This window comes from Alosa sapidissima, chromosome 21, assembly GCF_018492685.1.
Source record: "Alosa sapidissima isolate fAloSap1 chromosome 21, fAloSap1.pri, whole genome shotgun sequence".
In the NCBI taxonomy this organism is placed as follows: Eukaryota; Metazoa; Chordata; class Actinopteri; order Clupeiformes; family Clupeidae; genus Alosa; species Alosa sapidissima.
Window position 1 is genome coordinate 20,263,605 of NC_055977.1, and position 25,723 is coordinate 20,289,327.

Consider the following 25,723-nt stretch of genomic DNA (forward strand, 5'->3'; position numbering starts at 1 on the left):
TGCAAAACTACTGCGATTGAAAGACAAAATATTGCAAGGGAATGCCAAAGGAGCTCTAAAAATAAACGTGGGATCAGAATTTCTCTAGGCAATGCTTTTTGAACTTGTTTGGACTCCAGATTTTTGTTGTTAGCCTACTGTACCAACAACATATCAAACCATTACCATTTATTTTCCATTATGCAGATTAATGCTGAGATGTTTGCTTTTGTGAATACATCCATAACTACACATTTCATGGCTAACAGTTTGCTGGTGGTCCTATGGCATTCCAAAATATCCATACATTTGTTATTCCAAATATATTTTTCAATCCCATGGAAATGTTACAGTAGAAGTTGACAGACATGACACATTCTCACATCTGATATGGCAAATTATTTAATGTTGTAATGATTAAGCTGTGTCCATCCGCTGTACGGTCTCCTCCACTAGTTGAATTTCAAGGGGAATCACATTCTCTCCCAAAACAGGAGTTGTGCCTGGCTTGTACTTGTATGTCCTTTGCCTGAAAAACAAAGGTAAGAGGAAAACAGTAGGGTTTTGCATACATGTGTGCAGTGTGTTTAACAGGAATGTCTGTGTGTTTGATACACATCAGAATACTGCATGGTGTATTGATATAGTACATACTGATATAAATCAAATGTTGCAAACCTCATCAGTGCACATAACTCTTAAGTCTTTCACAGGCATAACTCACCTCTTGTCCTTATATTCTGATTCTTGATATGGTCTTATGTAGTCCACACCCTTTCTGGTGATGACACAAATGTCTATATTGTTTCCAGAGCAAAGGTCACTCATTATGCCAGCATGGATGGCATCACGCACCAAAGTCTTGGCATCCTCCATCTGAGGGTTACACATGTTTGAGGGAAAGAATGTGAAAAGTTCAATGTATGGACTAATGTATAGGCTACATCATTCTCTGTTATGTTTAGAAAATGCACAACAAGTCATGAACAATAGTCCACATGGCCTGAACTGAAATGATTAATGTATTACTGTCTTGCATGAACAATCATACCTCCATATTAGGTTTGAACCTGTCCTCTAGTATTCCCATAGCAGCAAGGTCTCCAGACCCTACAAAGACAAAATTCAGAATTACTTTATAGGCATAACAAACTGGTATATCCCATACAGGGCTACTAACATTAGAAGGCATGCACTTTTAAAGGGTCAGAGTCAGAGATTGCGTATTGCGTCGTTTATGTTTATATTTAAATTTCTTAGCAGATGCTTTTGTCCAAAACAAAGTAGCCTACATTATACTGTATTTTAACGAAGGACCAAACAAAACACACCAGAGAAGCTAGCTCACCCCTCCCTTCAGTAATCCCAGACAAACTCCACACAGTGTTTTTTTTTGTTCTGTTTGGGGGACAGGTTGCCCCCACTTTGTTTCCAGTTTTCGAAGCCTGGGTTGCCTGCGCCCGCTTTTACAGTGTACTCACATGATGGGCAGCTAGTGGATTGTGAGATGTTCGTAAAATGTGGCAAATTTTTTTTTTATGGGCTTGAAATTGCGTACGATCACTGACTGCACATTTAATTTCCTCTGACATCTATACCCACCCATTGCCAAATAAGGCCTTTCATCCATGCTTCCATAGGGCCCAACAGTATAAAGGTGACTCCCTGTGCAGTCTACCCCTCCAAGGATAAGATGGGCCCCAATCTGGCCCTTGTACCTAAAAGATAAATGTAGGCATTACGTATATTGTTGAGTGGTTTACATTACAGAATAGAATAGAATTACATTACAAGGTGAAGAATTACATTACAAGGTGAATGAATCTATTCTATTGTGAATCTCACTTCAGCCTTGTATTCTAACAGTTATGCATGTTTTAATTATAACCAGCATTTTAGCTGAATGGCATGTTATCCATCAATCCATCCAATATTTACTTTGCCAACCAACACAAACCTGAAGAGCATATCCTGTAGGATGTTAGCAGCCATGACGAGGCGTGGGTTCCTGCCGCTGTTCATGGAGAAGATGGCGAGGTTGGAGGAGAGTATCTCTGTAGTTTTTTCTGTATCTGCTGCTGTGCCCGCACCACAACAACTACACCAAGAAAGAACATAATCCGGCATCAGAAAAATAACATTAGAGCTACACACAAATAAACTATACTGTCTAACTTGTATGGTCCTACATAATGTGTAAATGTACTTGAAACTAGATGTACCGCATAGCGGTACAAAATATGACCGCCGCTCAGTCCTGTACATCCGTTCCGCGAAAATAAATCACACTTCAATTTGTCTCCATATTTTACTCCATCCCCCACTCTTGAAACTTTTGTGTATGCTTGTTTGGCATGCCTGAGTGTGTGTGTGCGGCTGCACAGAAAGTAGCCTACTGGTGCTGAAAAGGTGAATAGATTGTAGAATAGCCAAAGAAGATGTAGCATTGTTATAAAACCTTTAAAATCTCGAATAGCCAAAGAAGATGTACTGTAGCATTGTTATAAAACCTTTAAAATCTCTAAACAATCACAAGTAGGGCAGTTCATCACAGTTGGACAACTGGATTGATGAAAGGTCACTTACGCCTGTAGGCTACATTGTATTTGGGAAAAGCAAATATCAGCATAATGTTATTTATTTATTTATTTATTTATAAACAAAAACATCTCTGTCAGTTCCATGCCGTTTTCAACAGCTATCAAAAACAAAGGTCATTTTTGGATGGATGGATTTTTTGTGAATGTTTCTTCTTCTACATAAGATTTTAGTCATCTTTAGTTCATGTAGGCCTAACACTCTTTTGTCAATGCACAAATTAAGTAACAGCAGTCTGAAACGTTATTGTTAATGCACAAATTAAGTAACAGTAGTCTGAAACGAAATGCTGTTTTACATCTAACCAGTGGTGCAAATAACTGACATGTCCAAATGGGCCTTGATTAAATGCGTCGCTAGACTGTTCATACACATTTTAACGGGCCAAAGTTGAAAATCTGTTGTCCGTTATTGTTCGTGCAAATATAGGCTGATTCATGTTCCCGTTGCATTGTGTAACTGAGGTCCATGGCTAGTCTGGCTTTCACCAGACCAAGCTCAATCTTTTAAGAAATCAAAAAATAAATAGCGGGCAGATCAGGCTGGGTTCACGCAGCCTAGTCCATAGGCACCCGATATTGTTTAATTTTCCGATTGAGATATCCACGCTCTGGCTATTCTAAATGCAAAAATGCATCAGGGAGTTATGACAAAACTGTAACTAATAAACTAGATCCTAATAGAAAGCTGTTAGCTTCCCTAAGCTACAGGTAGGCTTATAAGGTAGGCCTATTTACTAGAGATGCACCGATTGCAATTTTCTGGGCCGATACCGATTTCCGATTTTTCATAGAGTTTGACCTGCCGATACCGATTTTAGCCGATTCCGATTTCATTTCTTCTAACCATTTTACAGCACACACACAAATAGTTATTTTCTATCTTTTCTTTGATAGAACATGTTAATATAGACGTATAATCAACTTATCAATGATGAAATGGCTGTGGAACCGGTGAGCAGACAGATTCTTTTTCAAGTCTAACTTCAGATGCAGTAGGCTATCAAATTATGGATTAAGTTAAGTTATGGAACACCCATTTTATGCTTCTCACATCCAATATCCAACTAAAGATTTAAGAACAATTTTCATGATACATTTTAACATACTACCATGTAACATATTTTCATATGCATTGATGAATTTATGGGAGGGCGAGGGAAAAGTGGTAGCAGCCTATCACGCAAACACAGGGGAGAAGTGCTAATAGCGATTAGGTGCTCCACCATATGAAAACAGTGCACGTCTGTTTTGCGGTGAAAAAATTAAATCCAAATTCCGGTTAAATGCATCAATTAGGCTATAGAAACTTTCAGAGACGACTGATTCAGTATTCAGAGCATCAGTTTTCTTCATTGTAGGCTACTATGTCAAAAGCAACTTTAACGTTTGTTTGCCTTTCTAATAGGCTATCGTTTGTTCACTTTCACGACATCCACTTCTCAATAGACTAGGGTATTTTAAGGCATAGCCGCAGTCTACGTGCAGTAAATAGTTAGAGTATTTTTTTTTTTTTCAGTGGAGTAGAACTACTAGGGCTACTGTATGTCGCTGCTTGTTGACATCTTTGATTATTTTTAATATCGCAGTCATTTATCTCCGTTCAGCAGGCTTGTGGTTCAGCTGTGGGCACGCAATTAGCGGCAGTGACGGGCGGTGGTGCGATGTTTGTAGCCTAAAGCCTAAAGTATGGTCCCGCGTCTGCGTCCCGCGCACGCGGTACTGGTGAGCGCGTGACGAGAATTGCGTCATTTTTACAGCATGCGTCGCGTCTTTGAGTCGACCGAAATTTAAGACCGCGCGTCAAAGTGACGCGTAGACTGCGCATGTGTGAAACGGAACTGCTGTAAACACTCCCCTCCAGTAGGTGGACCACATAGAAGAACAACACTTAAACGTAGAAACAGACCTAGACAGAAGAAGACTTGTTTGGTTACCATAACGACGATGTAACAGAGCGCCTGTCCTCAGCTTGCCTGGCTTTGAGTTACGTGAGACACCACGACATGGAGTCAACTTCGACCGATGTAAAGCCACAATCCACAGATACATTCTTTAACATTATATTTAACGGTCACTTTACCATCTATGGTGTAGAACCCAAAGTATTTCAAGACACCACATTTTAGATGAGTTGGGGACGTAATTATCTGTCTGCTGGCCGTTCTGTGCGTTACCTTTGATTGTCGAAACAGGGTGGCTGCATGGGCTCATTGTGGCTATTATATTGGCTTGATTTGGTCATGAGCCCTGGATCATATAGCACTGAATGAGATGGTAAACAATAAAATAAAACTAATCATAGACAGTGACAGCCTTTACTCCATGCATGGAGAGCTGACATGACTTCGGATTAAATGCATCTTTTAAAAATGAGCGTATGCTGAAATCAAATCGCAAAACCCAGAGCCAATTAAAGGTATCTATCTACAACGCTCAGGCGAAACCCATGTAACACTTGCTGATCGAGATGCATTCTCGCCTGTTCCTTATATAATGCGTTATCAATAGTGATTATAATAATAAAGGAAATGTAGCCTACCTCTCCCAGGTGCAATCATTATCACCTAGCCTACTCCTGAACAATGCTGAACTCAAATCTCGAAACTCGCCTGTCAACACCGGGAAATGCGCTACACAGCACTAAAAACCGAATAGTTTATTTATAGTTCGACTACGGATATTTCACGTCATGTTCGAATAAAAGTGACAGCCCTACTCCCTGCATAGAGAGCTGACATGACTTCGGATTAAATGCATCTTTTAAAAATGAGCGTATGCTGAAATCAAATCGCAAAACCCAGAACCAATTAAAGGTATCTATCTACAACGCTCAGGCGAAACCCATGTAACACTTGCTGATCGAGATGCATTCTCGCCTGTTCCTTATATAATGCGTTCATTATTCATCATTATTACCTAGCCTACTCCTGAACAATGCTGAACTCAATCTCGAAACTCGCCTGTCAACACCGGATAATGTTATCATAATAATAATTGAAGGAATAACCTAGGCTACCGCTCGCTCTAAATACACCCATTATCACAGTGAGACATACATTATGAACACAAATAGTTACTTCAAAACGTTTATTGACACGTCATATTTACAGGTTTTTGGTTCATACTTTTTGGTATGAGGCAGGTGTGAAGACTCAATACAAATTTAATTGAGGACATCTGTACGCACAACTCTTTCTTACCATGACACTGCTGCATGTGTTCAGAAAAATGTCTTTACTTTGTATCGCACCAATATTGCTGCCCTCGCAGCACCGAGTCACTTAGCTACATGAGTAGCCTAATAAGCAAGTAGGCTAAGCTAGTCTCTCAGCTATACCAACAGGTGTGCTGTGTGTGTTCTGGTGGATGATAAATGGAGCGATGCGATGGGCCAGCTTATCAAACTTCCCAGCAGACAGGCGAACGTACTCGTGGTGCTTTTTCCTTCATCAGCTCTTCCTTCGTTTAGTGCTCGCACATCCCAAGTTCTTCTTTTCTTCAGGCGTTTCAGGCTTCTTTGGTGGTTGTGTCCTACTTTCAGGCTCGACGTACCACCCCCAGTTGGTGGGGCAGAGTATCACAGTTAATCCGTAGTGCGCAGGCGCTAACCTTAACAATTTAACGCGCATTCAGGACAGCAGAAATTGGAGTATGCTTCACGTCCACGGCAAAAATGACGCACGTCTTGGACACGCGCAAATGTGACGCAGGAGCATGCCAGAGCCTTAATGAAGTGACAGCTTAGTAAATTCCACGCAGTAGGCCAAAGCACAGCGTTTGCTGCATAGAAAAACTCACTAGCCTATTAGCGCTTTCTTTGTAGCCATACATCCAGCCCTGAGTGTTGGCCTGGTTGCTAGCTTCTTCAAACTTTGCAAACTCAGCTGGGTGTTGTTACAATTGCGGCGCACGAGTGTATTTGGCATAAAATCGGCATGTCTCAGACTGACCGGCCGGTCGCCGGTCATGGCCGTTCACGTGAAAATCGGCCGATTCCGGTCACCAGCCGATCTATCAGACCGGTGTAACGTTGGTAAATCTTCCATTGCACAGAATGATTTTTGTAGCACGTGCAACAAATGACAGTCGAAAGATACAATTACAGTGCTGCTATCAATTTGCTTGGTATAACCGCATTTATAGTTTTCTACAAATGTAATCAATCAAATTGGCCTCCATCACTCAACCAACGCTAACGGTAACATTACCTAGGTCCTTTTTGATAGCCTATTATAAGATCGGGGGACGAAACGAAATGTTTCCGTAAAAGTCTAGTGGGGCTACATACCCACCAAATTTCATGTGCCCGGGTGGTTCGGTGTCCCGGGTATCGTTGACCAAAAATTCAGGAAGTAGATGACGGAAAAAAATAAACTTTGACAATCCCTATATGACTGCTTCGCTAGCTTCGCTAGCGGCGGTCATAATAATACATAATTGCTGTATGATAGAATGGGTTATCAATCATGGTGGTGGACTCATAGATGAAAATCTAATCTCAGATTTGCAGGTGTTTAAAGAAGTTAAAAGTATCAACATTTGGGCAAGCATCGCTGTCTATCGTGCAATCACATAAGAGGCTACTCACTATATATTTGGAGCAATGTAGTGGATTTTTGCACACATCTTATCAGCCACCACCTCACTTGAAGTGGCTCTAGTATCTGCTCCTAGGACCACCCCATCCTGTGAAGAAACAGACACATAGACTACCACTATTTTAAGTGTTTTCAGACTTGTTACAACTAGTGTGAATTCACTACTGTAAATTCCCAGTTTCTTTTTAGGGCAATTCTACGCACTGTCACATCCATATCGCCAACTAAATACCATGGCATTGTGTTGGCGTTATGGATGTGACAGTTTTGCCTTTAATCTAGCCTACTTATTCAATGCTTAGGTTACCTTACAAACAACTCCTGCGATGGTAGTCCCTGTTTTAAGTGGTCTAGGTGCCTTGACCTTCATCTCCCCAAGTAAACTCTCCAATCGAGCATTTCTGAAGATGACATGACCATAGGAAGCAGACCATGTTTAAAAGGCATATAGGCTATGCATGTCCACGATGGACAAACGCCATCACCAAAATGTAAAAACACATAGTACAAGTCCAACCAGACATTAAACGAACTGGCGCATTTGTTCAAGATGGGCTACTTTCACTTTTGATATTAAGGCGCTATTGTTAACATAACGTTTGGCAAAAATAAGATAGGCTACCATATAGAACATGCTTTGCAAAATATATCAGAGAAAAGACCGGCTCACCCACCTCGTCGAATTTTCAAAGTTAAAACCTGTTACAGGTGTTTCAAGAACGTAAGACAGTGCCATGTTGGAGTACGATTTCCCCCCTTGTGAATGTTTGGCTCACCAATCCACCCCGCAATGCTTCCCAGCATCAAGCGAGGTCGCTGTGCCGTTTCAGCTGAGAAGAGGAAGGTAGTTGACAAGACAAGCCTACAATCTTGAAGAGGCTTATTTGACCGTCACTAAAAATGGACAGACATATTTCAAACTCGACAGTAAAAGGTGTCAGCACCGGAGTAAGTAGCCTGTCATAGCTTTCTTAGCCAAGTATTTGTCTGGTGTGATAAGGATAGCATGGTGTTGACATGTTGACAACTTTATGTCGCGTAAAATTAAATAGCCTATTACGACGAATAAGGATAGGATAACCTGTTTTACATATGCCTTCATATTCATTTACAAACGTCTGATTGGTGTTGTGTGTTAAAACAGGTCGATGCGGCGTTTAACTGGTCTAGATTTAACGAAATTAAAATAAACGAAATATAAGATGTTAACTTTCACTTTCGTATTTGTGCTAGAATTCTGCCTACATTAAGGTAAAATAGCCTACATGGATTAGTTTTATTTTTAATAGCCTTAGACCTTGTTGATACTTTATCATCACAAAACCATTTGTTAGGCCTATAGGTTCATCCCCCATCTAGTCAATCTATTCAGTTCATACAGTCTAGTCACATTATTGAGCATTCAATCCAATTGAATGAAGTAGGCTAGGCTAAGCGTTAGGGTAAGAGCTGTCAGCGCATGAATGAACTAACTTAACTTATCCAGAATCATAAAAGATTAATGTGAAGCATGAGTAACTTCAAAATGAGGCAATAGGCATACATTTTCAAAATTGTATTTGTGTGTAACTGATGCCCACATTACAATTAAATAAATTCATAGTTTCATTGTTTGCATGTAGGCCTAGGCTAGTTATCATTTGAGGTTTGTCCCAGCAATACTGGTTCCTTTATATTGTGTAGATGACAGCTTGTTTTCATCATCAATGGCTATATGTGTTAATGTCTCATTGTTTCCCTTTCAGACTACTATATTAGCAGTTAAATTCAATGGAGGAGTTATCTTGGGGTCTGACTCCAGGGCGTCCATGGGAGGGTAGGCCTAAATGTATAGTCCTAGTCATATATTGACCTACACATCTTGAAACACATGTTTTACTTTTTCCTCAACCTTTCTTTCAGGTCATATGTATCTTCCAAAACAATCAACAAGCTTATTCAGGTCCATGACAGGATATTTTGTTGTATTGCTGGTTCCTTAGCAGACGCACAGGCTGTTACAAAAATGGCAAAGTTCCAGCTATCTTTCCACAGGTTGGTTCCACCTTGACCATTGTTCTACTATTCCATAATGCTATCATTAAAAAGTCACCAAAATAGAGATGTGTTTGAGTGATTTTGTCTTGCTTTAGATTTTAGTCACGCCAGACCAAGAGCAGTTGCAACTCTTGGGAGTTTAGCATTACCTGGCTGTGAGGTTTAGCTATGTGGGCCCTGCCCCTTATGTAAGCACCGTGTTTTATTGTGCTCTATGTCCCTACTGAATTAAAAAGGCACTATGTAGAAAGAAAGGCCTTTTCATTACCAAATTCACACTGGTTATATGTCTCTGACAATTTAACTTCATTTAAATGTCTATCTCCAAAAATTCAGATAGTGGATACAATAAGAGTACATTAATACATTAAACTTGCTCTTGTCCCCTTTAAACCTCTATGCGGCAGTATCCAGATGGAGTCTCCTCCTCTTGTGAAGGCTGCTGCCTCTGTGATGAAGGAGCTGTGCTACCACAACAAAGATGAACTTCAAGCAGGCTTCATCACTGCAGGCTGGGACAGGAAGAAAGGACCACAGGTGAGTCCATCCTCAGTCCAGCTATGGTGAGGGGCGTCTGTTGGGACTTTCATGCAATAAATAATGTTTTGTACTCCGGGGATATTAGTCATATGCTAAGAATGAGTAGTTTTCATATTATGGAAATAAATGTAATCTTACGCACTTTAAAAAAAAAATCCAGTTATTTTATATTGAGGATTACAGCAATCTGTCTGGACATCATAATGCACATTATTTGACAAGCTGCAGTTAAAATTGTGTATATCATTGTCAATTTGGCCACACAGGTGTACACTGTCTCCCTGGGTGGGATGCTGCTCAGTCAACCTTTCACCATCGGAGGGTCGGGGAGCACCTACATATATGGCTACGTTGATGCCAAGTACAAACCTGACATGAGCCGTGAGGAGTGCTTACAGTTTGCCACCAATGGTAAACAAAGTGTAATTCACAGCAGACGTAACCTAGGTGAACTCAGATGAACCTGTTAGCAGGTTTTACTCAAGTACATTTTCCATATACCTACAACTACATTTCCTGTGCTTTACATTCTCAGATTAATCTTATTATGTCTCCAAAATGATCCAAAATGCCCCCCTCCCCCTCCTCCGCTTTTGGTGCTACCCTGACTTCTGGCTGCAGTGTAGCTGCAGCACAATAAATAGATGCAACATATTGGGTACTGAAATATTCACAAGAATCCATAGAAACTGAATCTTCATGTTGTATTATCCAATATTAGTTGTACAGATGTATAGTCTATCTTATACACACTAATTGGACCAACAAAGTAAATGCAAAATAGAGACTTTTTTGTAATTATTCCATATTTTGTGTAGTCAGTCTATATCAGAACACCTGACATACAATTGAAATAGTCCACAAGAAACCTCAAAGTGTTACCTTTCATTTGAGACCAGGATTATGCTTCTACACAAAGGGGTTCATGTGCAGTAAGCATTTGATTGTCAGTATGCATTTTGGATAACAAAAAGTCCTATGGGGAGTTTCCATAGGCATTTTACAAAACGCATGAGCATACCTTGGCAAATAATGGTCTAAAGCACTCATATTTTCATTCTATATTGATCTACTTTTGCACACAGCTTGAGGCTCAGTTGTGTTTCTAAGTGATATCAAGTGACCTAGAGGGCTGAAATGTGGTCAGTTCAGAGATGCTTGTAATCCGGCAGAAAGAAAAAACTATATTCTAGCCTCTGTAACTATGTGTGAGTCAGAGATGGGAAGTAACGAAGAACAAATACTTCGTTACTGTACTCAAGTAGATTTTTCAGATATTTTTACTTTACTTTACTATTTATTTTTGAGGCGACTTTTTACTTTTACTCCTTACATTTTAACACGAATATCGGTACTTTCTACTCCTTACATTTTACAAAACTGGCTCGTTACTTTAGTTTCAAATAATTTCAGTGGATTTACCGTTATTATTTTTCGTGTCAGCAGTAGCGGATGGGAATATACGTTGCACTTGACGCACCACTACAAGATGATTTGACAGATTTGGGCGGCATTCATTTGCGGCAAATCATTGCAGCTTGATGGCAGTATTGTTATGTCTCAATTTAATTTAGTCAAAAATGCCCTCCTCCTCTCCTCGCCTTTGGTGCTTCCCTCAGTGTAGCCTATATCCTTAGCAATAAGTAGATGCAGCATTGGGTCTTGAACAGGGATGTAGTGGAGGCTAAACGCAAGTAAACACAGTTTACCCACCTCTGAAATTTCAGAAATAGTTTATCCACCTCTTATTAGAGTTTATCAACCTCTCAAAAGAGTTTATTCACCAATTACAGCTGTTAACATTTAAAAATCACACTGTATTATCCACAATAACAATATTACTACTACTACTACTAGTACTAATATAACTACTAATATAACTACTCATCAACACTCTATGAACCACTTAATGCCACTTGTATTGTTGTAAACATTGGACAATAACCTCCACCATCATCAAACATGTTCTGAATGCCTTTCCTAAAAATCTGATACCGCATGGCGCAGTCCACCCTATTTTACCACTACATTCTTGGTCTTGAAATATTCACAGGAATCCATAGGAATTAAATATTCATGTTGTTTTATCCAATATTAGTTGTGCAGATGTATAGTCCATCTTATACACACCCATGAAGCCAACAAAGAAAATGCAAAAATAGACACTTTTGTGTAATTATTCCATTTTGTGTAGTCATTCTATATCAGAACCTGACATATAGAAATGGCATAACAGGTTATAAGGGGAAGATTTAAAAAGAGAATGGCAAATGGTTGTCATTCACAACCATTCACAAGAATGGTTTTACTTTTATACTTTAAGTAAATTTCCAAACCTGTACTTTGTTACTTTTACTTGAGTAAAGAAGTTAAATCAGTACTTTTACTTTTACCAGAGTATTTTTTAACACAAGTATTTGTACTTCTACTTGAGTACGGGAAGTGAGTACTTTTGCCATCTCTGGTGTGAGTACATCACACAGTTATTTTGACTGTTTCCTACGAAAACTACAGTTTCTCAGCTTTCTATAGAGGTCCAACATTTGATGGTAGGCCCTAAAAGAGGTGGGAACAATGCCCTTGTAAATAGGCACAGTGCAATTTCAGGCAAAAACTTGAAATTTGTATTGAGATCCATGTGGTTAAAATTCAGTGTTACATTTTATTGTGCACTTTTTTTAACATATTACCATGAAAATGCGCCGTAAATGCGTGAAAATGCGCCGCTTTTTACGCCACTCTGAAGCTATTCAAGAGCGGTGTATAAATGCACTCTTTACACCGTCTTTTACACTGTATTTGTGTCCACAGATTCCGTTTTCCTCATATGATAATTTCTCCTTCCTCAGCCCCTCCCACAGTCACTAAATTTGAACAGATCTTCATGCTGCAAAGTGCTCTGACTTACCTATTTATGTAGTCTGCCATGTTATTTGTTTGGGTGGCCTATCCCATGTATGCACTTGTTTGTCATTTTAAATGTGTCTGCCATGCATTGTTTCGTCTATTTTATCAACTGTTCAAATTGTAGCCTAACGTTAACTGTAACAGTTCAACACAAGGAGAACACCTTGAGGTCAATGTGCGTGTGAGACAAGCCTACATAACAATTGACTAGCGTAAGTTGTAGCCTATAATCACACCTTTGCAGCAACTGTGCTGGAGGCTGTAGGCGAATACACATTAAAAAAAAAAAAAAAAAAAATTAAATGGGATTCGAACCATCCACACAAAAGGCTTCTACCTCCATATGCTAGTGTTTTAACCACTGTACCACTGAAGCTTTCAAGATATTTTAGTCATTGATTCAATCAGCCACCTATGTGTTTGTTGGGTTAGCCCCTTGAGCCGTGGATCTGCCCAAGGTTTCTTCCTTGGTAAGGGAGTTTTTCCTTGTCCCTGTTGCTCTTGGGTGCTCCTTGTTGGTGCCCCCCCCCCCCCCCCCCCCCCCCCCGAATCCCAATCCTCCCCCACCTTTCTTATGCAGCTTGCCACTTAATCTACTAAACCCCTCTTCTACTGCACTTTTTACACTTTTTGCTTTCTTAAACTAGCCTACCTTGTCACAGATTGAGTGGGTAATTTCGCTTGTGTACCCAAGTGAGATTTGAGAATTGGTCTGGTGTCAATCAGGCTACAGCAGACGTAAACTGGTGCTTGTGCATATCTAGATGAGTAGTAAATAATGTGATGCAACAAATACACAATAATAATAAATTATCTTCCCTATCTTTCTCCGTAGCGATTGCCCTGGCCATAGGGAGAGATAATGTCAGTGGTGGTGTGGTGCACTTAGTAGTGATCACGGAAGAAAACGTCGAGCATGTGGTCATCCCTGGAGACAAGCTTCCCAAATTCCATGACGAGTAGAAACGCATTGCAATATTGATGAGGTCTTTCATACATTACCATGAATGGTTGATTTTGGCAGTTTTTGGTAAACTTTGGAGAATAAAATATTAATTTCTGTCTTACTTGTGACTGATTGTGTTTCATTATCATATGGAGGCAAATATTGCAGAATTACAAAGCAGTCAAACTGAATCTATTTATAACAGAATTAAGATCAACAACTAAGCTTTTAAAATCTACTGTAGGCCATCAACTGGGTGAATCAGATATTCAACCTCAAGCAACCTCAGCGTAGATTGAACCTGGCCAAACCTTTAATGCATGCTATCTTTTATTTATGCTATCTTATGTCAAAGCTAATAATATAAAGACTGATATAAGCCTGCAGACTACATTAACATTCTCAGATTGTGATTTCCATTATGCACTTAATTCTGATTAATGCAGCTTGCGTTATGATATAATCTTTTCAAGCAAAATATCCTAATACAATATTAAACATTTAACTTATAGTAATAAATAGCCTGTTTTACCTGCTAATATTTCCTTTTTACTCAGCCTTTAAAGATCCGTCATCATTTGCACTAGCAGAATTTGTCTGGCCCACACAATTGCCTCAGTGTTCGCTCACTTAATCTGGTTCCTGGCCCAAGACAGTGGAAAAGTATACAACCAGTAGCCTAGAAATCTAAACGCACCTTAGTGGCAGCTGGAAAAACCAGCCGCGACTTGAGTTAAACGCTATCCTATTGCGTGCAGGAATTTGAAAGACAACCGTTTATCCCGCTCCTCGGATTGAGCACTGCTAATGGTGAGTTCCCAGACCCTACATCTTGATGTGGGTCTGGCTCGCCAGGCTATACAACCAGTACATTTTGGTCTAAAGAACCATGAAGGGAAAACTAATTCTACCATATATACCATATTTTTTTTTTCATATCACATCCTCAGTATGACAAGGTATGCACCATCCTCCTCATTACTATGCAGCTCATAATCAGTAAGTTGAGTGTTGGTGAATTGGGGTATGGCTAAAAATACTTATATAAGAATGTTTTTAGTTTGAATCCTGAGGGTATAAGCTTTTAGAAAATATATGGTTTATGAGGTCTTATATGTTTCACCTATGGTTCTGGGCTAAAGGTGGGACATACCTCATGTCATGTCATATCATATCATATCCTGAGGTTGTAAGCTTTCAGGAAATATATGATTTCTATGGTAGAATCATTTCCCCCTTCGTTATTATGACCATATAGGTTTAGTCAGGTTTAGTGAGTTTTTTTTCATCCGTTTTTTCTTTCTTTTTTTTCCGCATGAGTCATTTTCTGTCAAGGATTCCCGGGACACTGAAAGATTGGAGTGCACGAAACTTGGTAGGCATGTAGCCCCACAAGGATAGCATGGAACCATTGTTTTTCATTTTGATCCGTCGCCCCCCGCCGGACTGGACCCCCGAAAGGAGGGTCTGTGAATATTTCAAGAATTGTAGGGCTTTTTCTTGTATGTTGGTCTTAAGGGGCCATGTCAACCCATCTAGTTAAAAATGAAAAGGCAAAAATGAGATGTTGTAATCACTGGTCGAAATTGAAAGTGTAGGATCATTATGACACCCTCTGAATGCATACCAAGTTTCATGGACTTCCGTTCATGGGGGGCCATACAATAAATTAATTAATGTGTACTGTGACTGTACACCAACAGAGTTTTCTGTGAATATATTGAGAAACGTAGGGCCTAGCCTTACATTAATTCACAAGATGTTATAATCCCTTGTGCCAAAATCCAAGGTAAAAACACCATATGTTTCATACATTTAGTGACTGTACACCAACAGAGTTTTCTGTGAATATATTGAGAACCGTAGGAACTAGGATGACCAATGTTTTGTGTATGTTTGCCTCCAGGGGCCTGTTAACCCATTCCATATGCACACATGCATAAACAGATACACACGCACACACATACATTCACAGTAATCATACGTATGACACATACACACACAGTAGACATATGTACGCATGCATGCACACACAAAGGCACACACACAAGCACATGCACGCGCACACACACACACACACACAAACATAAACACGTCCACGCACACATGCACACAATTGAAGAATTTCTCAGAATTATGAAAAGGCAAGATGGGGGTGGTGTATTTTACATGTGAAATCTATGAACTAATCATGTTTTGGTACTTGTTGTCTAGCAGATACCAGTGAGAATTGAGAGTGCATAATGCAATTGAGTGAGACAGTTAGAATCATATATGCCTTTCACCTTTTGTTTTTAGCCAGCAGCCAGATCAGCAGATACCCTGACTTTGCTGAATTACTAAAGCTAAGCAGGCTTAGTTAGGACTTGGATAAGATACCTCCTTGGAAGAGGTTCCTGCTGGAAGTGGCGTTGGTGGCTGGGCAGTAGGTGGCACTCTTCCCTGTGGCCAAAAGCCAACAAACAAATATCAATCCCAATGCCCTACTGCAGTGACAGGGACACTGAACTGCAGGAGATGTTTTCCTTTGCATGAATGTTAAATTGAGGTCCTGACTCACCATGGTTGTTAAAGATCCCATGGCACTTATTGCAAAGAGTAGGTGGTTCCCCGATTTGCTGTATTTACGTACACATACCTAAAGACACACACACATGCACACACACACATAAAACACACACACACAAAGACATATAAACACACACTACACATGCACATGCACATACACGCACACACACGACGCACACAAACACCCTCACACACATGCACCCACACAAACACACCTACATACACAAACACACACAAAAAAACTAACTTGCATGCAGGCGCACACACTCAATAAACACACAGAAGCAGACATACACAAAAACAACCACACACTCTGCACACACTCAATAACAAACACACAAAAAAGAAATAAGTTGGAAATGAACACAATTTGACAAGCGTGACTTATTTTTGTGGAAAAAATGTGATGGACTGGGTGGCGGTCATATTTTGTACCGCTCTCCGGTACATCTAGTTTAGAGACAAAAATGTACTGGTTGTAAACACTTTCGCCTAAATCCAAAAAATCCCATTCATTTGAATGGGAAATCTACATAAACTCTATCTGGAGAGTAATTTCTTGATTAGCTTGCTTGGCCCTCGAACCAAAAATGTTCTATAAACCCCTATCTTCCATTTAGAAATGAAATTAAAACTTTTGCATCAATTTGAAATGACTGAGAGCCTAGGCACCCCACTATTAGTCTAGGTCCTGGGTAAGATTTGTATGCACTTCATTTAGCGGAGAATATCTCAACTGTTATAGACTAATATGACCCCATTGAACAACATGGGATGTGTGCCAAAATCTCTACCCGGGACGAAAGTTCTAAAAATGACCACAGTAGGTGATAGGAGAACGAAACAAGTGAAGTCGATTCAGTTATTCAGAGACACCAGCTAGCCTGGCTAACGCCAGACACCAGAAACGAGCGAAAAATCATGACGCAGCAGCTTCATGGTTTCACTTTCTGTTCAGTGTTCTGAAAATGGTGGAATGCTAAAACACTGGCTAAAGACTTAAACAACATTTTGAAGTAAGCGATGTGTTTGTCTTTTGTGTAGGTGGTCTTCCTGTGAGATGGTCTAGCTTGATTCAGCAATTATTTTTTCTTTAGACCTACGTTGCGTCACTCAGATCATATTAACCGTGGTCAGCACATGCGAGTAGCCTAACACAGACGCTGAACTAGAGGCCAAGAATCATTGAAGAAAATGTTGGAAGAATCTGGACCGAGCTGGCTATCGGAAGAAGTCAAAACTGGGGTATGTAATCTTACTATTACAAAATTAAAAGTAGCCTACAGAAAAAGTTTATTTACTGTTGCTTAGTAGGCTATAGACTTGCATTATAGTTGCAAGCGCAGACGCTACAATATTTATGGATATGCCTAATGAATCGCGTAACTCCCTCACAGTGAATCTGTTTTGTTCGCAGACTACGATCATAGGAGTTGAATTTGATGGAGGCATCGTGTTAGGCTCTGACTCTCGCGTTTCTGCAGGGTAAATATGTCGCAGCAATATTGTTTTTAAGTGCCCCTAGTCTATGTCCTACAAACTTGAGAACGCCTTCAACTCCACCTCTCTAAGCTAGTCTAGGTCATTTAATGAGCAACATCATACAGTGTTTCCCACATAATTTAATTCTATTTGTGGTGGTAGTTTTGCAGAATTAACTTGAATGCAAGTTTTTAACAAATTAGCGCAGCGTGGTTATGATGTTAACCATATTTAAGCATGTAGTACAACCTGGAAAATCATTGTGTGGTGGTCAATGTTGATATTGTGGTGGGTCGCCACAAATAAGTCAATGTATGGGAAACACTGTCATACATTGGAAGGATGCCAGCTTGCTTTACATTTAAGCTTTAAAAATAACTTATTTACAGATGCAGAAATGTAATTTATAATGTAAGTGTTTACTTTTTGCTGCTGACTTTCTCCCATGAATTCTCTTTCACACACACACACGCTCGCATTTTTTACAGCGCGTCAGTGGTGAACCGAGTAATGAATAAGCTCTCCCTCCTCCATGATAAGATCTACTGTGCCCTCTCTGGATCTGCTGCTGATGCCCAGACCATTGCTGAGATTGTCAACTACCAACTGGATGTGCACAGGTGTGTAATTTCATTATTCTCAGGACATACTAAGGTCATGCATGTCATATTGATCTTCAGTTTATCTCTGCATTAAGAAATGGGCATCCTGAATGTAAATTGCCATGTTAATGAGACTATGCGTGGTAAGCACATCACATAAGATGATGAAAACAAAGGTGCCAGGTAGGTACCAAACAGGGCATATTTGCTTTTTAATACTTCTTTCTTGCTTTAAATGACAGTGTTGAACTAGGGGAAGACCCCCTTGTTCGTTCTGCGGCTACCCTGGTGAAGAACATCTCCTACAAGTACAAAGAGGAATTGTCCGCACATCTCATTGTCGCTGGTTGGGACCTGAGAGGAGGGGGACAGGTCAGGGAGAAATCTGCTTGCCATCATTCTGTTGACTCTCACTGTTCTATCTTTGGTCTACTGTATCTTTTACCTTTGTTCTAGCCTTTTTACATTGGCACAATTTTACCTACATAGTACCACGACTAACTGTAGTACAACAGCAGATAACCCAGTACGAAGAATCGTAGTCTAATTTATAAGTATCAGCCATGCAGGTTAAGTATAAGTATAAGTATATACAGTATACTCTTTTGATCCCGTGAAGGAAATTTGGTCTCTGCATTTATCCCAATCCATGAATTAGTGAAACACACTCAGCACACAGTGAACACACAGTGAGGTGAAGCACACACTAATCCCGGCGCAGTGAGCTGCCTGCAACAACAGCGGCGCTCGGGGAGCAGTGAGGGGTTAGGTGCCTTGCTCAAGGGCACTTCAGCCGTGCCTACTGGTCGGGGTTCGAACCGGCAACCCTAAGCAACTTACAATTTAAGGACAACAAGCAAGCTTCAGTTAGCCTAGAAATCTAGACGCACGCTAGCGGCAGCAAATTTAATTTGCGAGCTGGAAAAATTAAACTTCGATAGGGCCAATCACATCGTGTATAGAGTCGTTACGTGGGCTTAACATAATGATTGATGGCAGAATTGAAACGGTTCGGTGTGAATTCCCTGCTACTTGAAAACAAAGAAGATGGATGTTGCTGTTGACGAACAGCGTGACACGAGTTAAGCTTTTTTTAAGTTGGCAAAAGTTTGAACTAGCCAACTCCGCTGGAGGGAAAACACATGGGACTCATGAGTTGTAGCGTAGTCGTGCAGAGGGAATTTGGAAGACAACCGATTATCCCGCCCCTCAGACTGAGCACTGCAAACGGTGAGTCCCCAGACAATACATTTTAATGTGGGTCTGGCTCGTCAGTCCCGAGTCCGAGTCATGAGCTAAATTTAGAGACTCGTGACTTGACTTGGAATTGAGCTCTGAATAATTCGAACTTGGACTCGGACTCGTACATTCAGACCATGCAGACTCGGAAATTGAGACGAGGACTCAACTTTTTTTTGTAATGTTATTAGGCTATAATTGTAATATGTCATCAAAATATTATTTGGTATAGGATTTTAATATCTAACTTATTTTTAGTATTAATATTAGTGCAATGGAGTGTTACTGCTTCATGTCATACATCACACGTCACGTCATGTTCCTACAATAACGGATGTTAACTTTAATGGCACCAAATGCCTGGAGACATTTGCATTTAATAGTGACACGACTCGGACTTGACTCGGATAAGTAGTGGACTCGACCCGGACTTGACTTGGAATTTATTATAATGACTTAAACTTGACTCAGACTTGAATACTGGAGACTCGAACTCGAGGCATAGTGACTTGACTACAACACTGGTGTGCAGTGATCTTTCACTTTTTCGAACCTCTTTGAGATTATTCATCACTTGCCTCCCTGCCTCAGCCCTTCAGGTTCTTTATGCAGAATTCCCGTTGGTGACAAATATACAAATGCAGATTATTTAAAGCAGCCCTAAAGTAGAATTGTTTTTAAGGTCCCCCAAGTGCTGTTGTCTGTTACCATTGTGATAAATGTGCATCTCTGTAGCAAACTATAAACATAACTGGGATACAATATAGAGGCAATGCATGGACAGCAGTCTGTTGAAAGAGAGCTTTGAATTCCTGTAAGTATAGCATAGCAGCTCTTTTCCATTTCAATTTTTGCGGGAGATTGGAATGCTGCCACTCAATTAGTCTTTTTGCCACTCAATGATGGTGACCATGGTAACTTATGCTGTGAAGTGTGAACCCAGAGCCTATTAGATAGGCTCTCTCTAGGGCTCTGAGTGAACCTTATATCAGAAACAGTGGCATCGGTGTTCGAGCTGCAGGCAGACAGGCTCGGTGCCAGTAGGGACCTGGGTAGGGGTCAGGCCTTGGTTCATTTCCTGAGCACGGTCTCCATCTCTCTCCCTTGCTCATGTCCTATCATCTTGTTACTATCCTGTCGGGTAGGGGCTAAAAAGTCTCTTCTTGAGGTGAAATGAAACTTTATTCATCTTGCAATCACATCTCCCCTGAGCATTCTCAGTGTTCACACAGAAAATGGCTAGTGGCTTAGGAATACTACACCTCTCTCATGTTTCCCCTGTTGACATTTCTCTTGATACAGGTGTATGTGACATTGAATGGCCTCTTGTCTAGGCAGCCCTTTGCTGTGGGTGGCTCTGGTAGCTCATACATCTATGGGTTCGTGGACGCCGAGTATCGTAAGGGCATGAGCCGGAGAGAGAGTCAAGAATTTGTTGTGAATGGTAAGGTTTTACAAACTAGTCGATCAGGCAATACAGTTTTTGCCCATTGGTTACACTCTAAAAAGGAATGCTTAGACCAAAACCTCAAAACCTAAACTTACCTTACTGTAACTACCTTAAACAAAGTGTAACCATACCTTCAACACAATTTCTGTTTTGCACTTTGTTTGTAATTCTGCAACACACTAATTGCGAAACACTACACACTGTTTCTTACATTAGACACTTTATTAAAAAATTAAATCTCTTGTAATCATTGGGGAAACACTTCTATTCAAAATGCAAAACACATCTGGTAATTGGAAATACCCATACACATACCTGAAAACACTTACAGAAAACTGAACACCAGTCAATTTCAGAACACCAGTCAATTATAATACAGATACAGTAGTAAAGATTGCCATGTTTCATATAAAGCACATCAGTGGGTTGTTCTTGACTTGAAAGAGTAATTCAAATGGTGTATGTGTGGATCGTTTTGTTGCAAGAATTTTGAAAAAGGATTGTCTGGTGTTGATTGCTATATCACTTTGACATAGATGTGAGTTGTTTATCTCCAAGTAATGTCATATGTGGCTTGTGTGTAGAGTTTTGTACAATGAGGTGGGTGCTAACCAGAAGTCAACTAATCATGAAGAAAATGGTTAAAGGCTAAATTGGATAGAAATTAACGTTTATGTGGATTTGTGCTTGTTGAATGTGATTTATTGAGCCTGTGCCATTTCTCTCTCTCTCTCTCGGTTCCTCTTTCTTGGCAGCTCTGACACTGGCGATGAGTCGGGATGGTTCCAGTGGTGGTGTGGCTTATCTTGTCACCATTGATGAAGCAGGCGCGGAGGAGAAATGCATTCTTGGCAATGACTTACCAAAGTTCTTTGATCAGTAATTGTACAATGTGGAACTTTAACAGTTTGCTAATAATACCCTATGATGCCTGGCTAGAGATTTTGTATTCAATAAACATATAGCCTACTTAAGTGGTCAAGTATGGAATACATCTATAAACTGACAACAACACAATGTGAGACAACAGCTCCTTTGACTCAGCTGTTGCCAGGCAGAATTGACTAAGACAGGTTTAGGCACAATGCTTGTTCAGTGAGGAGAACTTCTATCCACTTCTGCTTTTTGTCCACACTCTACATGATGGAAGGCTTATTTTGGTGAAAACAGTAATTCCCGTTCCTCGCCCACAGTTCTGTGTTTTACAGTCAGTCAGATGTCGAAAGAAATGAATAAGCAGCTGTCTCTGCCGACGGATGCTGATCAGTGCAAGTTGCAGTGTCCCTGTAGTTTAATTGCTAAGGTGAAAACCTCGGCACGTGAGCGTAGCCTAGGTTAGATTAGAAAAAGCAGCTAAAATATGATCTAAATAAATGAAACCTGCCCTGATACAGCTAGGCTATTTTAATGTTAGCTCATTCGAACATTCAAATTATAAGTGGCACTATGGATATTAGCCTATTAAGAGAGACCACAATAAATTAGATTTAATCTGTGTAGGCACTGTATTTTTTCCATTCAATAGGCCTACGTTTATTTAGTTTGACTGAGCCTAATTTTCTAGGGTGGATAGTCAGCGTGGTGATTGTATTAAACAATTTCGGTTTCGTTTTCAAACCAAGAGAACAAGGAAACTTACATTGACAACTTAGTCTAGCGTCGTTGTCAGAATGGCTCTTCTCGACGTCTGTGGAATATCAGATTGGGTGAAAGAGGACGATTTCAAGACAGCGTCTGTCGATAAAGTTAACCACTTCAGTTTTGCTGCTCGGACACCTGAGTTTGCAGTTCCAATAGGTGTGGATGTAAGTAATCCTATATCATTGTTCTAGCGTGCTCAAGCTCGCCACGATAGCTTGTTGTGACTAATTGGCAATGTCATGGTTGCTACAGTTCTTTTTTTAAACGTAGCCTACTTGCTGTCTTGAAACAAGAGCCAACAATAGCCAATAGGTAAACAGCCTAGCCTATTTCCTTATTGAAATTCTATTAAGCTGTTGTTTGTTTTACGCAGCCTGCCAAGTTTCTGAACCCTCTCACAGACAGTGAAGATGGAGTTGATGGTGTTAAAATTAAATTGGAACATGGGACCACCACTCTTGCTTTCAAATTTCAACATGGAGTAATGGTGGCTGTTGACTCCAGGGCATCCGCTGGATCCTACGTTAGTGAGTAGCCTAATGCGTAACAGATCTAAAACACATCAACATTTGCACCTACATATAGCCTACACCTACACGTGTAATAAGATAGCCTACAGTGAATATGGCAATGTGTGGTAGGCTATTTAGGGTATACAAGTAACAAATCACCAATGGCTATGTCTTATAGGTACTCAGATGTTCAAGAAGGTGATTGAGATTAATCCCTACCTACTGGGAACAATGTCTGGTAGCGCAGCTGATTGTGTTTACTGGGAGAGAGTTCTTGCCAAAGAATGCAGGTAGGCATATCACAAGAAACTTGAACTTCTTGAAATTTAACCTTGTAGGCTAATAAAGTCGTAGCCTGGTACTGACACAAAACCTCAATGTTATACTGCATTAAGGATATACAAGTTAAGAAATAAGGAGAGGATTTCTGTCTCTGCTGCCTCCAAACTCCTGGCTAATATGGTGGTGAGCTACCGTGGCATGGGGCTCTCCATGGGGACCATGATATGTGGTTGGGACAAGAAGGCAAGATGTTTATTTATCTATTTATTTATTCTGTATGAGATGTTGATTGGTGTAGTTTAAAATGAACAGAATATGTAATACTTGGACTTACAATATGGAAGTCCATAAGACTGTAATCAGGGATGTAGTGGAGGCCAAACGCAAGTAAACACAGTTTATTCACCTCTGAAATTTCAGAAATAGACCCACCTCTTATTAGAGTTTATCCACCTCTCAAAAGAGTTTATTCACTTTTAACATTCAAAAAGCACACTGTATTATCCAATATTATCCTATATTCCCAATATGTACACTCATCAACACTAGGAACCATTTAATGGCATTGTACAATAACCTCCACCATCATCAAACATGTTCTGAATGCCATTTTAAAAAATCCGATACCGCATGGCGCAGTCCACCGAGATTGCAGAATTCATAGTTTACCCACCTCTTATTTTACCACTACATCCCTGACTGTAATTGAAAAGCACCATTTTAATATTTCAATTCTGGCTCATTTACATTTGTATTCTAAACAACATTTTTGTTTTTAGGGACCTGGGTTATATTATGTAGATGACAATGGACTCAGACTAAGTGGCCATATGTTTTCCACTGGATCTGGCAACTCTTATGCTTATGGTGTGATGGATAGTGGCTACCGGTATGACCTCTCTGTACCTGAGGCATATGACTTGGCCCAAAGGGCTATCTTCCATGCAACACATAGAGATGCATACTCAGGAGGAACTGTAAACAGTAAGTCCTTGAACATTGTGTGACTTAAGAAATTATCTTTGATGATTATACCAAAGTAACTTTGTGTGTGTGTGCTTGATTTTTGTAGTGTACCACATGCAGGAGACGGGTTGGATCAAAGTGTCACAGGAAGATGTTGGGGAGCTGTATCACCGTTTTGCTAAAGAGAAGAAGTGAACCTGATTCCAACTCAACTCACAATACAGAAATCTTAATAACTATCTTATTGGCAGTAAACTCACATTTTTAACTGTGGAATGTAGTTTTCACTAGCCAGAGCTCTAATGTACTTGGAAACTCCACAAAACTATTTTGTAATTGCTGCATTCATTAAAACAGAACTGGATATCTCTCTATGCAAGAAGTACAGTCATTTTAAACCATTGGTTCATAAAAATCCTCCACATTTTTAGTGGATACTGGACAACAATTTCCGATCCATAGGCGAGATCATTTGGGGACACATCTGGCTTTCTCTGAGACTTAGAAATAGATAACTCACTTTAAGAGGGGACCATTTAATATTATATGAGTATTGTGAAATTATGATCAATTCCAGTGAAATCGTTTGTGTATACCGTATAGGATACTATATTGCTGGTCAATTTAATGTTAGGCCTAGCTTACTTTAAAGCAGGAATTTTCTTCTAAAACTAGCAAGCTATAACAACATAAATGCATGCAGAATGTTTGAAAAGCCCCTTAGCCATGTTGACACGTGTCTTATATCATGCTGCTATCTGCTGTTTTGAATATATTTCATAGGAACAATATACTGTAGTTGGCATTATCATTATATTGTGAAAAATATTCTTACATTTTCAAGGTGTGCCATCCCATAACACAGCAGCATGTTGTGCTTTGGCTGGACAGCTCATTCACATGACAGGCTATACATCAACATGAGCTTGAAATAAATACCAAAGCTCTGTGTCAAGGAATACCTTGTTATCCTTACAATGACATGGTGTAACCTGCTGATATTCAGCATTACTATATATATTTATATATAGTATACTATATATATATATATATATATATATATATATATATTTCTTTTACTAAGAAAAGTAATAAACTTCAGCTTAACATATCTTATTTCATTGCTCAGATTTGCCTTTTCAATGATATAATTCCAATAATTCCCTGGAAAAAAATCCAGTATTTCATGTACCACTTTTTAAAAATATTCCTCCTCTCAACAAAATGCTGAAAATTAGTTTACCATGGGTTAGGCTAGTACACTGGGATAGTAGGCCTACCATGAGATCTCTGATCTTCCATTAGAATTAGTCCTACTCCTTGTAGTCCAGGAGTGAAGGCATTTTGAAGGTGGTAAGTTTTTCCCCCTTAAAA

General features: G+C 39.8%; 4 protein-coding genes across 5 annotated transcripts; 3 read left to right on the top strand and 1 right to left on the bottom strand.

The window, feature by feature from the left end:
* Window positions 1-365: 365 nt before the first annotated feature.
* On the bottom strand, window positions 366-7,994 carry psmb13a (proteasome 20S subunit beta 13a). The gene is made up of 8 exons (XM_042076414.1): window positions 7,852-7,994; window positions 7,485-7,578; window positions 7,168-7,265; window positions 1,937-2,077; window positions 1,582-1,697; window positions 1,031-1,089; window positions 704-855; window positions 366-508 (listed from the first exon to the last, which is right to left on the bottom strand). Exons 1-8 carry the CDS (start codon window positions 7,911-7,913, stop codon window positions 397-399), a joined length of 834 nt encoding a protein of 277 aa, XP_041932348.1. The 5' UTR covers window positions 7,914-7,994; the 3' UTR covers window positions 366-396.
* On the top strand, window positions 7,990-13,728 carry psmb12 (proteasome 20S subunit beta 12). Its single transcript, XM_042076416.1, has 6 exons — window positions 7,990-8,125; window positions 8,923-8,993; window positions 9,080-9,211; window positions 9,622-9,751; window positions 10,021-10,165; window positions 13,497-13,728. The coding sequence occupies exons 1-6, from the start codon at window positions 8,078-8,080 to the stop codon at window positions 13,622-13,624; spliced, it is 654 nt and encodes a 217-aa protein (XP_041932350.1). The 5' UTR covers window positions 7,990-8,077; the 3' UTR covers window positions 13,625-13,728.
* Window positions 13,729-17,138: 3,410 nt separating this feature from the next.
* psmb9a (proteasome 20S subunit beta 9a) lies at window positions 17,139-21,922 on the top strand. Of its 2 annotated transcripts, XM_042076419.1 has the most exons (7): window positions 17,175-17,191; window positions 17,273-17,420; window positions 17,593-17,660; window positions 18,146-18,277; window positions 18,502-18,631; window positions 20,801-20,942; window positions 21,704-21,922. In XM_042076419.1, the coding sequence occupies exons 2-7, from the start codon at window positions 17,370-17,372 to the stop codon at window positions 21,829-21,831; spliced, it is 651 nt and encodes a 216-aa protein (XP_041932353.1). In that variant the 5' UTR covers window positions 17,175-17,191; window positions 17,273-17,369; the 3' UTR covers window positions 21,832-21,922. The 2 variants fall into 2 exon arrangements, with proteins under 2 accessions (XP_041932351.1, XP_041932353.1); XM_042076417.1 differs by having other exon boundaries at window positions 17,139-17,420.
* Window positions 21,923-22,056: 134 nt separating this feature from the next.
* On the top strand, window positions 22,057-24,723 carry LOC121695509 (proteasome subunit beta type-8-like). The gene is made up of 6 exons (XM_042076415.1): window positions 22,057-22,753; window positions 22,963-23,116; window positions 23,280-23,391; window positions 23,497-23,626; window positions 24,163-24,367; window positions 24,456-24,723. The coding sequence occupies exons 1-6, from the start codon at window positions 22,619-22,621 to the stop codon at window positions 24,542-24,544; spliced, it is 825 nt and encodes a 274-aa protein (XP_041932349.1). The 5' UTR covers window positions 22,057-22,618; the 3' UTR covers window positions 24,545-24,723.
* The last annotated feature ends 1,000 nt before the right edge of the window (window positions 24,724-25,723 follow it).